At 33.4% G+C, this 19,407-nt stretch overlaps 1 protein-coding gene across 1 annotated transcript; it reads right to left on the bottom strand.

The window, feature by feature from the left end:
• Positions 1-963: 963 nt before the first annotated feature.
• Positions 964-3,077, bottom strand: LOC135147958 (uncharacterized). Its single transcript, XM_064082031.1, has 2 exons — positions 2,571-3,077; positions 964-1,017 (listed from the first exon to the last, which is right to left on the bottom strand). Exons 1-2 carry the CDS (start codon positions 3,075-3,077, stop codon positions 964-966), a joined length of 561 nt encoding a protein of 186 aa, XP_063938101.1.
• Positions 3,078-19,407: the final 16,330 nt, after the last annotated feature.

Below are 19,407 nucleotides of genomic sequence, written 5' to 3'. Positions count from 1 at the left end.
CATCACAAGTGCTTTTCTAATCACCATACCTTGAGATGAAATATACTATCTTCTATGTAAAAAGGGTATCTTTTTGGTCTCACCATATTTATTTGATCTTTATCAAATTATATATATATATATATATATATATATATATATATATATATCTTACCTATTTTATTATTATATTTATTTTTCTATTTCACTTTGTTGATAATTGGTATTTTGCTAAGATCACAAAGTTTTAAAGGTAAACATTATATATAAATATTTATTTAGGAGAAACCATCTTCATTTTTATGAGTGAAAACACGAGTTTATTGGGTTGAAAAACATACATTTTTCACCAAACAATTAATACATTTACCATCATTTAGTAATAAGCATAAAATACATATAAACTACAGATATTAATATCTTAATTTTTAAATAAGACCATATCACCTCATAATTTGATGAGAACTTTATTTTCAAGAGATGTAAACTTATTGCTCATCACTAGATTAAGGGCTCACAATTACAAGAGAAATGGGTCTTAGAGAAATGAGAAGGCATAAATTTATTTTATTTAACATATAGGCGTTGCTAATTTGTAAGGCATACAAGCCTGTTTATTGAAAAAAAACACCTTCAACAAATAACTCTGCAAATTGGACATTTGGTGATCCTCCTCAACCATTTCTTTATACATTTCATATGATATTGATGTCCACATCGAAGACCTCCAACTAATTCCTCAGCTGCATACTCATCCTGGCATATGACACATATATGAGGTTCACCCACATGAGGACGAGGGTTTTGTATTTCTGACTCATGGGTTTCCGTATAATCTCGGTGTTCCTCCTCCTCGACCTGTTCCTCTGTGGGTAGCATGTTGAGATCAAAAGGATGCATGTTGAGATCAGGAAGAGGGGGAACTGGTGTAGAGCCTGCATCCCTCGCATGAGGGTTTTGCATTTCATTAGAAAGCAGCAAAACTTATGCTTCCCTGTCACCACTTCTTCCCATTTGTTCTGGTTCATCGTTTGTAACCTGGCAAACAATAAAAATCAGCTAGCTAGATGATTATTTTGAAATGAAAGTTTGAAAAGAATAAAAATTTTTATAGTTTGATTTTCTTTTCGAAATACTAAATCTACACATCATGTGTGAGTTGTGGACACAAATATAATTTGGTCTATGACTTGGTAGATCCATACTCATTCATAACGAATTCAGAATGAATAAGAACATATCCAAATAATCTACTTCATCAAGGGCAGTTTGATGACAAACAAGCTAGGCCGATATAGAGCTTAGCTAAGGAATCTTTAGTCATCAACTAAAGGAAATGCTTGTTATTTAAGTTGAAACAAATCACTAAATTACTCAGTTTTATCATTCTTTTCATATGATGCGTGCAATCTAATGAAAAGAGTGATCAATCAAGTTGAATAAGATGAAGTAGAAGCAATACTAATACTTAGCTATGAACCATTAGTTAACAAATAAGGAATACGGAGTCATCAACTTAGGAAAAATCTTGTTATCAAATAAACCACCAAATTAGCAACGTTTTATCATACACTAAACAAGATGGTGAAAAGAGCAAAAAAAAAAATCTTCATAAAAGTTGATTAATTTGAATAAGACCAAGTAGTAGGAGCACTAAGACTTATCTAACACTCCGTAGTTAATGTGTAACCTCAACTTCTAGAGGTACCATGAAATAAAAGCAAACCCGACATCTAATCAATGTGTTTTATATAATTATACTTGCTAACCCATTTAAGATAGAATAATTGGCACCTCCCCTTAATTATAAACTACCTAATTGGAGTTTGAGATTGAGACTGCATTTGAGCAAATTGTTTGGCCAATTTCTCTTTAAAAGAAAGAGAAATATGTCCTTTTGACTAGAATTATCTTCTTATAGCTAGTGTGCAGGGACTAATATAGCATTGGTATTGTGGCATACAATGAATTCCAAACCTAAGAAATGTGATATAGCTAGTATCTTTAAAAAATACATAATAAAATTTTTATTATCATGATGAAATTAACTATGAGAAATTCAAAAAATTCCATATCTCAAATTTATAAACATTGACACCAAATAAGAGTTTCTTTATGGGATGCTATGTCATCCCTAGTACCCTAAGTTCCATTTCCCTCGCCCATTACATTTATTAGAATTATTTTTTGTAGGTTTCTCTCATCCCCACCACACCATATGGTGTTATATTTACACCATATTGATGTACAAATTATAGCATGATGGATATTATATCATCAGGGACAAAAAAGATAATTTTTTTACATAGAAAATATTATATTTGATCTTTATCAAATTATTTATATATTTTATCTATTTAATTATTATATTTATTTTTCTATTTTACTTTGTTGATAATTGTTATTTTGCTAAGATCACAATGTTTTAAAGGTAAACATTATATAAAATATTTAATTAGAAGAAACTATTCTCATTTTTATGAATGAAAACACATGTTTATTGGGTTGAAAGGCAAACATCTGACCAAATAATACATTTTACCAACATTTAGTAATACGCATAAAATACAGGCTTGTTTATTGAAAAAAACAGGTTCAACAAAAATAGCGGTGTCTCTGCAAATTGGACATTTGGTAATCCTCCTCAACCATTTCTTTATACATTTCATATGATATTCATGTCCACATCGAAGACCTCCAACTAGTTCCTCAGCTGCATATTCATCCTGGCATATGACACATATATCAGGTTCACCCACATGAGGACGAGGGTTTTGTATTTCTGACTCATGGGTTGTCATATGATTTCTGTCTTCCTCCTCCTCAAATTCCTCCTCTGTCGGTGGTAGCCTATTGAGATCAAGAGGATGAATGTTGAGATCAGGAACCGGGGGAATCCGTGTAGAGATCGCAGCAGCTGCATCCCTCACATTAGGGTTTTGCATTTCATTAGAAAGTGTAGAGATCGCAGCAGCTGCATCCCTCACATTAGGGTTTTGCATTTCATTAGAAAGCAGCAAAACTTCTGCTTCCCTATCATCCCTTCTTCCCATTTGTTCCGGTTCATCATTTGTATCATGGCAAACAATAAAAGTCATCTAGCTAGATGATTATTTCTAAATGAAAGTTTGAAAAGAAGTGTATATATATATATATATATATGCTTGGATTAATACAAGTACAAAATAATATTCTAATAATTATAAAACATGTCCACATCAAACATAACCAAACAAGTAACAAACTAATAAAATTTTAAGAAAACAATAGTTACACATTAGAACAGAACATAAAAATAAAAATATAGAACATAACATAAAAATAAAAATAAGTACATATAGCAAGTAGGACATCACTTTAATTTACTTCAATTTCTGAACATCTTAACTAATGTTTACATATTATTGACTTCATGTTTAAAAATGAGAAAAAATACATGGAGTAATAATATATTGTTTGATAATGTTCTTTCATTAATTATATTAAATATAAAATATTTTAGCTAGTAACAATTATAAAATTTATAAATGTGGCCCAAAAAACATACATAATTATAAGAGAGTTGAAATATCAAGTTCAAATACTAAAGAAAAAACAAGTATGGGAAGATGTATGCTAAAATATCAAATAATAACCAAAAATATCAAATTGATAATTCACGGTCATACCTATAATTGGTGTATAAAGAGTATAAAGAGTACTTGCACCACGGTAAAATAATGAATTGTTGAACGATACACAAGAGGATATTAATGGTATAAGTTGCATTACGTGGCCATAAGAAGGAGGATTGACTGATAATTCTAAATAACTATGATCCACTATCATTTGGTAGCTTGCTTGACCTGGGTGGTTGCTGGATTATTCAAGTTCAAGATGGTGCCCATTGTTGGAAGTTTCCATTGATTTGTAATTTTTTGAAGCAAATTTAACTGGGCGGCTGATTTGTAGGACAATGTGGGTTTGATAGGGCAGTATGTTACGATTATATAGGCTACTAACTGGGATTTTCAATATGGGCCCATGAAATTAGAAAGATAGTTTTTAAATCTTTGGTTGTGCTATCTTGTCCACTCACCCTTCCAATGTAAACACTCTTGCTCAGGCTTGGAGTGTTACCTATATTTTTTATGTAACAAGTTTTGAATTAGCTCCCTCGTTAAGCAAGAAATTGAAGGCATCAAAACTTGGTACAACAAATGTGGTAACATATTATTTGTACTAGTAATTTGATTAACTACTAAGATTTAGTAAAAACTACTGGTCATTTTAAATTTTTAGGGAAATACAAGTATTTTTCTATATCATTCTTTGAAATAAAAAATAATCTTTTTTTTCCAAGTTGGTCTCCATTATTTCCCACTTCCTACCTTTTGGTCCACATTATTTCCATATTAGTCGAAATATATACTAATACTTGATGTTGATTTTGATAATAATAATAATAATAATAATAATAATAATAATAATAATAATAATAATAATAAGAACAACAACAACAACAATAATAATAATAATAATAATAATAATAATAATAATAATAGCAACAACAACAACAAAAAATGATGAGACCGACTGATGTTGGAGTTGACATTTGAAATAGTGATAACAACTAATAAGATTCTTTATTTTATAATATTTATTTGGAATCCACTAATATATTATTGGTATTTTTATAGCTTGATTCTCTTTTCAAAATACTAATTGTGCTCATCATGTGCACACAAACATAATTTGGTCTATGACTTAGTAGATGGATACTCATTTATCATAACCAATTTAGAACAAGATATTTTTTTACATAGAAAATAGTATATTCGATCTTCATCAAATTATATATATATCTTACCTATTTTATTATTATATTTGTTTATCTATTTCACTTTGTTGATAATTGTTATTTTGCTAAGATCACAAAGTTTTAGAGGTAAACATTATTTATAAATATTTAATTAGAAGAAACCGTCTTCATTTTCATGAGTGAAAACATAAGTTTATTGGGTTGAAAAACATACGTTTCACCCAAACAATACAGTTTACCATCATTTTGGAATAAGCATAAAGTACATATATAAATCATGGATATTAATATGGATCTTAATTAATTTATAAATAAGATAATATCTGCAGAGCTCATAATTTGATAAGATTTTTATTGTCAAGAGATGTAAACTCATTGCTCATCACTAGATAAACCACTTATAATTACAAGAGAAATGGGTCTTAGAGAAATTAGGAGAAATAAATTTATTTTATTCAACGTATATGCATGTCTTGCTAATTAGTAAGGCATACAAGCTTGTTTATTGAAGAAGAACATGTTCAACAGAAATGGTCCGGGCTCTGCAAATTGGACATTTGTTGATCCTCATGGGTTTGCACACTGAGACATCCTGGGTTGCTCTCTGCCGCATCCCTTTTTTATCCAACATCACCTTCCTGCCCTGGCACTTCAACAGCCATATCAGCTGGGGCCCTAGCATGAAAGGGGATTGCCTTAACAAGCTTACTTACATGGTCCTCCAAAGATTTATCCTCACCACTAATGCCCAAGGATACTACAAAGTTGTCTATGCAAATCTTGTAACAATATGTGGTTGAGGCCACAGCCTTACCTGAAGCCTGGGCATCATGTGCATCATTAATTGCCTTCTTTGCATAGGTCTCAACACTCTCTGCCTGTTTGGTAGCCTTCTCCAACTTTACCTTGAGATCAAGCCTTTCCAGATGATTATTTGAGGAGAGTGATATTACTTGAGGAGAGTGAATGTGAAGGGAATGATGATTATTTTCTAACACATGCATTGCCAGATGATCTCCGGGTTGTCCCTTATCTTCTTCCTCTGTGAGTAGCATGTTAAGATCAAGAGGATTCAGGCTGAGATCAATAATAGGGCTGACAGCTGGAGTGCTAATAATAACGGCTGAATCAGCATCACCCACATGAGGATGAGGGTTTTGTATTTCTAACTCATGGATTGCCATATGATCTCTGTGTTCCTCCTCATCTACTCCCATTTGTTTGGGTTCAAGATTTGTAACCTGCCAAATAATAAAAGTTAGCTAGCTAGATGATTGTTTTAAAAATAAAAATTATTATATATAGAAGTATTTGTATGCTTGAATTAATACAAGTAAATGATAATATTAAACTAATATAATTAAAACTTGAATGTATCAAATATATCCAAAGATTATATTGAGTATAATTAAAAATATTATCGAGGGAATAACAAAGATTACAAATTAGATCATAATTTTTTAAATAAAAGTAAATACATTTCAAAAGTAGTTGCTCTCTAAATGATTGTTGGACTTGTTTTAGACAAACTATACAAATTTTAACTAATTTTTCTTTATTAACAATTCTAACTAATTTTAAAAATTCCTGACTTGCTACTTTATTAATCTGAAAAATATATGGAGTTATAAAATATTTTTCAAAATATATATCGAATATAAAACATATTAAAAATTTGGAAACTCACGGTCAATAAAAAGTATATATGATTATAAGAGAATTCCAAAACAACAATTTCAAATACAAAATAAAAACAATATATAAGGAGAGTTACATTAACATACCACATCACAACAAGCGAGATGATAATTCTCCATCATCCAAACAATAGGCGTATAAATTGGGTAAAAAGTATTTGAATTTGGATCAAATAATGAATTATTGAAAGATATAAAAAAAAACATATTAACGGTTTACGTTGCATTATACGACAAAAACAAACAAGGATGATTGAGGGATAACACTAAATAGTCATATTGTATATGATTCAATAGCTAGGTTGATGTTGGTGCTTTTCCGTGGTTATGGTTGGAGTTTCGAGTGCTCTGTAAGTAATTTCATCTGATTTTTGTATAGGGTAATGTAGAATACACAGAGAGTTTTGTATAAGCGGCGCAATTGTAGGGTAATGTAGAATACACAGGATCATATGTTATGTTTATATATAGGCAGGGAACTGGGCTTTTTCATTTTTGGGCCAATGAAAAACAACTCCAAGGGCTACCGGTAAAATTGCTTATGCGGCAATAATATGACTATCAAGTAAAAAATGGGCTTCTTCAACGCAGCCCAACTATTAGTTAAATATTTATTAATAGTATTGTTCAAATAAATATCAATTAAAATCAAAATATTCACAAATTATTTAAATTGTATGATGATTTAAGTAGTTACTCCTAAATAAACCAAAATTCAAACGTACACTAGTATTTAAAAGTCCGGCGTATATTCATTCCCATCACATTTTATCTTATTTTAGCACCTTTTATCTTTTCTTCCACACTAAACATTTCACATAACTTTAATTTATATTTTATTATCTTCTAAATTTTAAAATAATATTGTAAAAGATGCTATTAATTAAATTTAATATATCAAAATAATAAAAGAAACATAAAGTAAGTAATATTTGAATGGTTTTTCTATGGTGTGCCCATGGGCACATGCTAAGGGCGGAAAATTTTGTGCTTAGATCATTTTGATGGGATCTTTTCTCTTGATAATGGTGGACCCCACTCAAATACACCAACCACACCAATCAAAATCTCCCAATTACAAAAATTTTCGCGCTTAGCATGTGCCCATGGGCACACACTAGACAAACCGATATTTGAAAAGTCACCTAGGACGATAAAGTTGACCAAGCTCTAATTTTTTAGTGTCAACTTGTCGTGTTATTTTCAAAAAAAGATGTCAAAAATGATGTGGGAGAGAAGATAAATAAAAATATTATTTTGATTAGAGGCAAATATGGCCTCACTTAAACAGTTCTAATAATTAGAGTTCTGTTAGTCAATTTCATTTTGAGTGAAGGAGCTCATTTCAACTTGAGTCCTTGACGTGAATCTAAATATTTCACCAATTAAGAATGAACAATAGACATCGTAGAACATATGATTATGTGCTAACATAGTGATCTATCCAATTACTTCTATGGTCTTCACGATAAATTTCCACGACAACTTTAACTACATTTTTTTGTAGAAGACGAAATTGAAAAGATAGTTGACAAACCTTTGATAATGCTAGCTTTTAAACTCCAATAGTCCAATGTAAACACCTTGTATGCTATAGAGAATTACCGATATTCTTGATCTTGTAAGTTTTGAAACTAGCTCTCTATTAAGCAATGGTAATATGAGCAAATCCAACAGCTTTTTTAAACGAATATATAAGTTCAATATAGAAAATGTGGCACCAAATTACATATACTATTAATTTCCTAAATTCCTAAAATATGGTTAAAATCACTAATTGTTTTCGATTTTTAGGTTACCAATAATATTTCTCTATATCATTAATTGAAAAAAAAATCCCTTTTCTATGTTGATCCCCACTAGTTCGACAAGGACGACGACAAATCTAGGATTTAGTATTATAATATTTATGTGCAACGCACTAAGACATTATCTCGTGATAAATCATTCTCTCGAAACCCCCATCTGCAACCACATCGCGATACACACTCCTTCAATTCAGCTATCAGTATCATTAACTCAGTCAACACAACCGTCTCACTTCGATTTAGTCACCATGATCATTCAAATCTCGAAATATCAAAATTTGCTCAATTAGTGTGAGGGAGGAAGGAAGAATCGAAATTTGCTCAATTAACGTGAGAGAGGGAAGGGAGAGGCACGAGTGAAGAAACTGTACTAGTAGAGTTGGTAATGAAAACAATTAAAATTTTGCAAGCATTTCCGCTATGTTATTTTACTAATTGAATGATAACAAATATCTTTATATTTCAGCAGTAAATTAAGTGTGTAAATCTAGAAAGAGAATAAAATGAATATGATTATTAGAGGTTCCGCAAATGTGGCTACACTATATATTAATAACACTGACAACAGCCGATTCTACTTCTTTTCGGCATCCACACAAATACCCGATTAGCTCAAAATTGGTAAAAAATAATGTTTCGCTTTTTATGAAAGAGAGAAAATAAGTAAAAATATAATTTTTAACTTTCACTAATCAATAGTTATATTAATTTCTCAACTTCCTCTATCAGTTTTGTAGAACAATTATAATCTTATTTGTAAAATTAGAAAACTTAACACTTGACACTTGACAGTGAAGAACATAACTAAGACATCTAACAAAATGTACAACTCCCGAACCATCCTCACGCATAAGTAAAAATGTAGCGAAAACCTTCTCCAAAACTCTGAAGTTCTCTGTACATTCAAGAATAGTTACCCTGTAAAGCAACATTCTCTGCAAAACCTGCCAAGTGGTAGTCACCGGGTTCATCTTTTATAGCCCTGTCACCTTTAAGTCCTGCCATGTCGACTGCGGCATCAACCGGGGCCCTATTATCGTGTGGTATCTCCTCAATGAGTTCAAGCTGGTGAAATGGTTGAATTTGCCAGCGGCGTTTACGTAGTCCCCCAACGATCTGCCTTCACTGGTGGCCAGGTATGCAACAAAATTGCTTAAGCCAATCTTGTAACATTTCTTGGTTGAGGCGGCCTCGTAGATTGCATTCTTAGCAGCGGCCTTGAAATCTTTTACCTGTTTGACAGCCATCCCCAATTTCTCCTCAAGATGACGCTTCTCACTAAAAGCTTTAAGGGCAGCCTCTTCTATTGCCCTCTTAGCACAGACTTTTTCATCTTCTGCCTTGTTAACAGTTTTCTCCAACTTCACCTCGAGATCACGCTTCTCACTTGCAGCTTTATGTACTTCTTTCCGTAAATCATCACGTTCTCTCTCAAGCTCTTTCTTTATCTCATCCCACCTGGCTTTTTGACCCTTCCACTTTCGGATTTGGCCCTGGAGGTCAATTACCTGCTTCCTCAGCTCCTCATTTTTCATCTTTGATGTCTCAAAGCCAGTGCACAGCTCCGAAACATTTGAGGCAGCCTGAAAGATACAGCATCAGAGAAGTACAACAAAAACAGAAGCCAATAACATCAGCTGTTAACAGTGGCTGATCTAGAATTCTGCCAAGGAGGGGGCTTCATTAATATTAAAAAAAGATTACTCAAAGCTGAATCTTGCGGAAGGGGAGGGAGCAATGAAGCACTGAACTACTGAAGTCGAGTAGGAGCAGCAGAGCACTATTGTTTCTTTTAATTCATTCACTTCACCAGCGGTAGCGAGAGAGCAATAGGCATAATGTAGTAGATTATTTAGTCAATGGGCTGGGCTTGCAATAAAAATGGAACGGCTCAAAATAATTGAGGCTCTATTTCACTTTGTTGATAATTGTTATTTTGTATATTGATTTAGAAGAAACCAACTTCACTTTTATGAGTGAAAACACTAGTTTATTGGGTTGAAAAACATACATTTCAACGAACAATTAATACATTTTACCATCATTTAGTAATTATAAGCATAAAATATATATAAATTACGGATATTAATATCTTAATTTATAAATGAGACCATATATATATCACCTCATAATTTGATAAGAATTTTATTTTCAATAGATGTAAACTTATTGCACATCACTAGATTAACCGCTTACAATTACAAGAGAAATGTGTCTTAGTGAAATTAGAAGGCATAAATTTATTTTATTTAACATATACCATACCATACCATACGTACTCAGTATTCCCGCTTAGAGAAGGGTCTGAGGAGGGTAAAATGTACGTAGCCCTGCCCCTACCTTTAAAGTAGAGAGGCTGTTTCCGTGAAGACCTCCGGCTTAGTGCACAATAATTAAAAGGGTGTGCGATACAATATTATTACAATACCTTAGCTCATGGCCTTATTCACATGAGACTTACCGAAACATTACCCATCAGCAGTGACAAAGTCCGGTGGAGGAAACAATTGCAAGGATAAAGGCATGGGAGAAGAGAGATTGGTGCAAACCTCTTCCTAAAGCATAACACCCCAATACTCAAAACCCCTGTAAACCACGAGACCGAGTCTCAACTACTTTAATACGCTGTCGCCAATCATTCTTATCAAATGTCATATCCCCCGTGAGATTTAGGGCTCCCAAGTCCAAACTTAATTGATCAGACCACGTGCGACGGGGCCGACCTCTCTTTCTCTTGCCCCGAACCGATAAGTGTTCAACTCTTCGAACCGGCGCTGAATTACATTTACGCCTAACATGTCCATACCAACGTAAACGCCCCTCCCTTATTTTCTTAGAGATAGGCTCAACACCTAAAAGACGGCGAAAAATAACACTCGGTATATGATCTGTCATGGTTTTACCACAAATCCAACGCAACATGCGCATTTCTGCTATCTCTAGTCGACGCTCCTGAACTTTTCGCAATGACCAACACTCAGAACCATATAGTAATGACGGTCTAATTGCCACCCGATAAAATTTACCCTTCAACTTCAACGGTACATTTTTGTCACATAACACACCAATAGCAGACCTCCAGCGTAACCATCCTGTCAAAATACGATGAGTCACATCCGTAGAAATATCACCATTACTCTGAATGATCGAACCCAAATATTTAAAAGTATTCGTTTGTGGTACACGGGCCTCCGCGATGCATACAACTACATCCTCCTCATGAATCTCCTCACTGAAATTGGCCCATAAATACTCAGTTTTAGAACGGCTCAATCGCAATCCATAACCCTCTAGCGATGTACGCCACCGTTCGAGGTTGACATTAACCTCGGTCCGAGACTCAGCTACTAATACAATATCATCAGCAAAAAGCATGCACCAAGGTATAGGAGCTTGAATGTCACGAGTAATCACATCCAATACAATTATAAAAGGCAAGGGGCTTAATACCGACCCTTGATGAAGCCCTACCTCACCTGGAAAATACTGAGTATCACCAACAGGTGTCCGAACACATGTCCCCGCCGCTGAATACATATCTTGTATGGTTCGAATATACACCGCCGGAATCCCTCGCGCTGCTAAACATCTCCAAAGAACAACCTGTGGTACACTATCATAAGTTTTTTCAAGATCTATAAACACCATATGAAGATCTTTACGACGCTCTCGATATTTCTCCATAAGGAAGCGAATCAGATAAATCGCTTCAATGGTTGACCCGCCTGGCATAAAACCAAATTGATTCTCCGAAATGGTAACAATTCTTCTTCTTTTTTTTGAAAGAGGAAAATAATTCAATAATGAAAAGCCATATGGCATCTACAGATATAATCGAAGTTGAACAAACGCAGAATCATATCGCTGTTGAATCCTTCCTTTTTCGGTAGGCAACCAAGCGATTTTTTGAAGAGATATGTACATGCTGTAATACTCCAAATGTTGTTTTGAGCAATCGACCATAAATGCATCACCATACAAACCTTTATCACTGAATCAGCATCATGAAAATCCCGCAGATCTGTAATCCCGGACATGATGAACACACACAAAATCCAAACAAAAACCAAACTCTCACAGAAGGAGAGACCAAACAAAACCCAAATAAATTGGGAACTTATTGAAGAAAACAAGAAATTAACTAATAGTAAGAAAAGAAAATAAGATTAGAGCTTTCCAGTGGTGAAATCCGATGGAAGCCCCTCAGATAAAAGAGACGGCGGCTACTTCAAGTTGAGAGAAATTTATGGTTTTGTGAGAGGATAAAGCGAAATTTGGTGAGAGGCATCGTTGCCTGGTAACAATTCTTCTAATCCTGCTCTCAATAACTCGTTCCCAGAGTTTCATTGTATGACTAAGCAACTTAATACCACGATAATTACTACAACTTTGAGCATCACCTTTATTTTTATAAATGGGTACAACAACACTTAACCGCCACTCCCTCGGCATCCTGGATGTCCGAAATATTACATTAAAAAGAGCCGTCAACCAGCGTACACCCTGTTCCGCCAAACACTGCCACACCTCAATCGGAATCTCATCTAACCCAACTGTCTTACCTTTACCCATCATACATAAGGCTGCGCGTACCTCTGCCACAGTAATATCTTGACTCGCACCAACATCATTATCAGGAACATGGACAATCGCTTGGTCACATACGATCCCTCTTCCTCTAGCTGCATTAAATAACTCAGAAAAATACCTACCCCATCTCGCTGTAATATCTCCATCATGAAGTAAAACACGATCACTCTCATCCTTAATATATCGAACCGCACAAATATCTTGACGTCTCTTATTACGGGCCTTTGCTAGTTTAAAAATTTCGTTCACTCCCTCCTTAGTACTTAGACGTCGGTACATGTCCTGATAGGCCAAAGATTTCGCCAAAGAATTCGTGGTTGAACAACTCTCACTCGCTCCTCTAGAGGACTATTCAAAGACAAATCCATAGCCAAGAGACTGTGCTGTGAAGAACATGATTCCTTCGGAAAAACCTGACAATCTGAACAAAATCTGAAATCCCTACTACGAATAAGAAGATAATCAATCTGAGTAGCATGACCCCCACTCCGAAAAGTAATCAGATTATTATCACTCTTGCGAAAACAAGAGTTAACAATCACTAAATCATGTGCTGTCGCAAAATCCAGAAGTGTCGAACCATGTTCATTTCTAACACCATAGCCAAACCCACCATGAATACCTTGATATCCATCTACGCTTGCACCAATGTGACCGTTAAAATCACCACCAATAAATAATAATTGATCATTAGGAATACCGCGAACCAAATCATCCAAACAACCCCAAAAAGCCATGGATTCAATATCCTCCAACCCAACATAAGGCGCATATACACAAATCACTGTCCCAATAACCGTCCCAACAGCTAATCTAATATACATGATCCTATCACCGTACCTTTTGATCTCCACCACGTTATCTTTGAGTTTGGTAGACAACAAGATACCAACACCGTTACGGGAGTTAACTAAACCGGAATACCATAATTCAAACCCATTAGCCTCCTTAGTCTTTTCCCCTTTCCATCTAGTTTCCTGAATACAAGCCACATCTACTTTCTTTTTCCGCAATACATCAACCAATTCTAAAAATTTGCCGGTTAAAGTTCCAACATTCAAACTAGCCAATCGAATTTTACACCATCCTAAAGATCTCTCTCCCCGAATCCGTACACCCCTCACTCCTCTACGACGGTCCATACAAATGAAACGATAATATTGTACAATGCAAATGTAAGAAAAACCTGATCAAAAAATCAAAGATACTGATTTGATTTTTTGATATTTTGAGTGAATGGTAGTTCTCTTACCGGAGGATTTTGTGTGATTGGAGGCACTGGCGGCACAGTTTTATCGAACAAATGCTTCGACGGAAAGAGTGTGAAGATTAATAAAGCAAACTGTTTGCGCAAGTCTGTGGAATCCTGTTTATTGAAACAAGACACGTTCAACAAATATGGCGGTGTCTCTGCAAATTGGACATTTGGTGATCCTCCTCAACCATTTCTTTATACATTTCATATGATATTGATGTCCACATCGAAGACCTCCAACTAATTCCTCAGCTGCATACTCATCCTGGCATATGACACATATATCACGTTCACCCACACGAGGACGAGGGTTTTGTATATCTGACACATGGGTTTCCGTATAATCTTGGTGTTCCTCCTCCTCGACCTCTTCCTCTGTGGGTAGCATGTTGAGATCAAAAGGATGCATGTTGAGATCACGAACAGGGGGAACTGGTATAGAGATAGTAGCAGCTGCATCCCTCGCATGAGGGTTTTGCATTTTATTAGAAAGCAGCAAAACCTCTGCTTCCCTGTCACCACTTCTTCCCATTTGTTCCCCTTTATCATTTGTGACCTGACAAACAATAAAAGTCAGCCAGGTTGATGATTATTTTTAAAGAAAGTTTGAAAAGAAGTATATATATGCTTGAATTAATACAAATACAAAATATAAATAATTTTAAAACATGCATCAAATATAACCAAACAACTAACAAACTAACAAAAGTAAAAAATTTATTCTTATATTCAAATATCATATTGAGTATATTTACTTAACTTTTTAAGATAAAACAATACTTTTTTTTTGTCAGGAAGATAAAACAATACTTATACACCAGAAAAAAATAAAAAAATAAATAAATAAATACCGAAAGTAGCTCATCTCTTTCAATGACTTCAATTTATTTTGGTTAAGTTTTACAAACATTTACAAAAATATTTATTGCTAAATAACTTTAACTAATTTTTACATATTATTAACTTCATATTTTTTTGAATAAATTTTGATTTCATATTTTAAAAATCAGAAAAAAAACATGGATTAATAAAATATTTTTAATAATTTTCTTTCATTAATTATATTAAATACAAAACAATTTAATAAAAATTATAAACTTATTAGTTCGGCCCATTAGAATCATACATGATTACAAGAGAGTTTCAAATAACAAGTTTAAATACTAAACAAAAAACAAGTATAGGAAGATGTATGTTAAAATACCTAACAATAAACAACAACATGATAATCAACTGTCATGCCTATAATAGGTGTATAAAGGGGATAAAGAGTATTTGCATCACAGTAGATAATGAATTATTGAAAGATACAAAAGAGGATTATAATGGTGTAAGTTGCATTACCTGACCAAAAGAAGGATGATTGAGTGGTAATTCTAAATAACTATAGTCTAGTATCATTTCATAACTTGGTTGACGTGGGTGGTTGTGAGACTCTTCGTGTTCAAGATGGTGTTCATTATTGGAAGTTTCCATTGATTGTAATTTTCTGAAGCAAATTCAAATTTAACTGGTTTTATTATAGGTGAGCGGGGGATTTGTAGGACAATATAAATTTGATAGGGCAATGTGTTATGATTATATATGCGAAAATTGGGCCTTTTCAATTTGGGCCATGAAATTAGAAAGATAGTTTCTAAATCATGGGTTGTGCTACCTTGCCCACTCACGCTTCCAATGTAAACATCCTTGCTAAGACTCGGAGTGTTACCTATATTTTATATGTAACCAGTTTTGAAATTAGCTTCTCATTAAGTAAAAGTAATATGAGGAAATTCAAGGCATTAAAGCTTGGTACAACAAATGTGGTAACAAATCATTTGTACTAGTAATTTCATCAACTATTGAGATATAGTCAAAACTACATGTCATTTTCAATTTTTAGGTAAACACAAGTATTTTTCTATATCATCCTTTGAAACAAAAAAATATCTTTTTTTCATGTCTCCATTATTTCCCACTTCCTACTTTTCTGTCCACATTAGTCGAAATATATACTAATACTAGTATTAATAACAAATATATTAACCACTTAATTATATATAATTATAAGAGAAATGGGTTTTAGAGAAATTAGGAGGCATAAATTTATTTTATTTAACATATATGGATTGCTAATTTGTAAGGCTACAAGCCTGTTTATCGAAGAAAGACATGCTCAACAAAAATGACCGTGGCTCTGCAAATTGAACATTTGTTGATCCTCCTCAACCATTGCATTATACATTTCACATGATATTCATGTCCACATCGAAGACCTCCAAGTAATTCCACAGCTGCCGGGCCGGTGATCAACCAGTGCAGTCAGCCCAACTGCACCTCGCCCAAAATGTTTTGGGGCCCCAATTAATCCACCCGGCCTAATTATATGTATCAGATAGAACATTCATCTGGAAGGCCTAGTTTTATGTATAAGAAGGATGTCACTTTTCAAATAAAATATATAAACTATTGTGAAGTTATGATCAATGTAATAAAAGTTTAAAATTTCTGTTATGAATGTAGTTAAATTTTTATATAATGTACATTTTTTTTCAATAAAAGGGACCTAAATTTAAATTTAGCACAGGGCCTCTTCTTTGACTGAGCCGGCCTGCTCAGCTGCATACCCAACTAGCATATGACACATATATAGGTTCTTGGCTAGGACTTGTAGTTGTAGCATTACAATATCTAATCTGTAAATCCCAACTAGCATATGACACATATATAGGTTCTTGGCTAGGACTTGTAGTTGTAGCATTACAATATCTAATCTGTAAATGTTGCATAACTGTTCCCTCTGACGACAATCTGCTGCTATCAACTCGTCCCATTCGCTGAAAATATGAATTAAATAATCTGACAAGTAGCTGTAGTTGGGGATCAAGTTCTCTTCGGGTCCTAGAGACTTCCTCCTACAAGAATTCAGAGATGAGGAAGAAAGCATATTAGATATAAATTTATGCCATGTGAATATTAAACATGAGTTACCTTTGGCTTGAATAGTAGCAGCTGCATCCCTCACATTAGGGTTTTGCATTTCATTAGAAAGCAGCAAAACATCTGCTTCCATGTCATCCCTTCTACCCATTTGTTCCCGTTCAACATTATTTGTAACCTGGCAAACAATAAAAGCGCTTGAATTAATACAAGTACAAAGTAATATTTAACAAAATAAGAAATATTTCAAGTTGAATAAGATGAAGTAAAGTATACTAATACTTATCTAAGAACCATTAGTTACCAAATAAAATACGGAGGCATTAACTTAAGGAAAACTTTGTTATCGAAGTTGAAAGTAACCACAAAATTAGCAATGTTTTATCATTCACTACATATGATGCACGCAATCAAGTGAAAAGAGAAAAAAAAAATCTCCACACAAGTTAATCAAGTTGAATAAGACCAAGTAGTAGGAGCACAAACACGATTGGATAGTGCTATCCTCTATTGTGCCTAGACACCCGGGTTCGACTCTGGCTCACCCGAAAAGTATTAGAAAAGAGTCCTTAGTTAACATGCATGTAACCTCTCTGACCCTGTGTCGTAAATATTCTCAAACAAAAATCAAGTTTTTATATAATTATACTTGCTAACCCATTTAAGATAAAATAATTAGCACCTCCCCATAATTAAAAACTACCTAATTGGAGTTTGAGATTCAGAATTTGGGCAAATTGTTTGGCAAATGTCCCATAAAAAAAGAGAGAAATATGTCATTTTGACTAGAATTATCTTCTTATAGTGTGTAGGGATTAATATTGAAATATTGATATTGTGGCATACAATGAATTCCTAAACTAAGAGATGTGATCAGGTAGTATCTTAATAAATAACAAAAAAATTTATTATCATGGTGAATTAACTACGAGAAATTCAAAAAGTTTCATTCTCTGGAGTTTATATATAAACATTGACACCAAATACCAGTTTCTTTATGGGGTGCTATGTCATCCCTAGTACCCTAACTTTCATTTCTGTTATATTTATTAGAACTATTTTTTTAGGTTTCTCTCATCGCCATGACATGAGATGGTGTAACTTTTACATCATACTGATGTACAAATTATACCATGATTGGTATTATATCATAGATAAAAAAAATTACATGGAAAATAGTATATTCGATCTTTATCCAATTATATATATATATATATATATATATATATATATATATATATCCTATTTTATTATTTTATTTATTTTTCTGTTTCTGTTTGATAATAATTGTTATTTTGCTAAGATCACAAAATTTTAAAGGTAAATATTATATATGAACATCTAATTAGAAGAAACCATCTTCATTTTTCATGAGTGAAAACATATACAAGTTTATTGGGTTGAAAAACATACATCTCACCCAAACAATACATTCTACCATCATTTAATAATAAGCATAAAATACGTATAAATTATGGATATCAATATCTTAATTTATAAATAAGACCATATGAGAGCTCATAATTTGATAACAAATTTATTTTCAAAGAGATGTAAACTCATTGCTCATCACTGGATTAATAACCACTTATCATTACAAGAGAAATTCACTTATCATTACAAGAGAAATGGGTCTCAGAGAAATTAGGAGGCATACATTTATTTTATTTAACATAAATACATTGCTTTTTGTAAGGCATACAAGCCTTCTTATTAGAAAAAAACATGTTCAACAAATATGGCTGTGGCTCTGCAAATTTGACATTTGTTGTCCCTCCTCAACCATTGCCTTATACATTGCGCACCATATTCATGTCCACATCGAAGACCCCCAACTAGTTCCTCAGCTGCATACTCATCCTGGCATATGACACATATATCAGGTTCTTGGCTAGGACTTGTAGTTGTAGCATTACAATATCTTATTTGTAAATGTTGCATAATTGTTCCCTCTGACAATCTGCTGCTATCAACTCGTCCCATTTGCTGAAAATGTGAATTTAATAATCTGAAAAGTAGCTGTAGCTGTAGCTGGGGATCAAGTGCTCTTGGGATCCTAGAGATCACTTCCTCCTACAAGAATTCAGATGAGGAAGGAAGCATATTAGATATAAATTTATGCCATGCCAATATTAAACATGAGTTACCTTTGGCTTGAATGACAATATTGGCAAAATGATTGAGGTTCAGGGCATAATATGAAGCTAAGGTGGTTTGAACTGTCTGGTGTCCAAAATAATAGCCGAAAGTGTTTAGGGATATAAATTAATATTAAGCTGATGCCAATGCATGATTTATATACAATCATGATATTAAGCTGATTCCAATGCATGAATTATATACAATGCATGGTTT

Source organism: Daucus carota, chromosome 7 (assembly GCF_001625215.2).
Source record: "Daucus carota subsp. sativus chromosome 7, DH1 v3.0, whole genome shotgun sequence".
NCBI lineage: Eukaryota > Viridiplantae > Streptophyta > Magnoliopsida > Apiales > Apiaceae > Daucus > Daucus carota.
Note: the sequence above shows the minus strand (reverse complement) of the source record. Positions and strands in the feature narration are given on the sequence as shown.

Excerpts from the sequence above, each read along its gene's own strand:
- LOC135147958 (XM_064082031.1), bottom strand. The coding sequence starts at position 3,077 with ATGACTTTTATTGTTTGCCATGATACAAATGATGAACCGGAACAAATG. Across the intron at positions 1,018-2,570 it reads CCGCTATTTTTGTTGAACCT|GTTACAAACGATGAACCAGA; the intron begins GTTTTTTTCAAT and ends ATTGTTTGCCAG.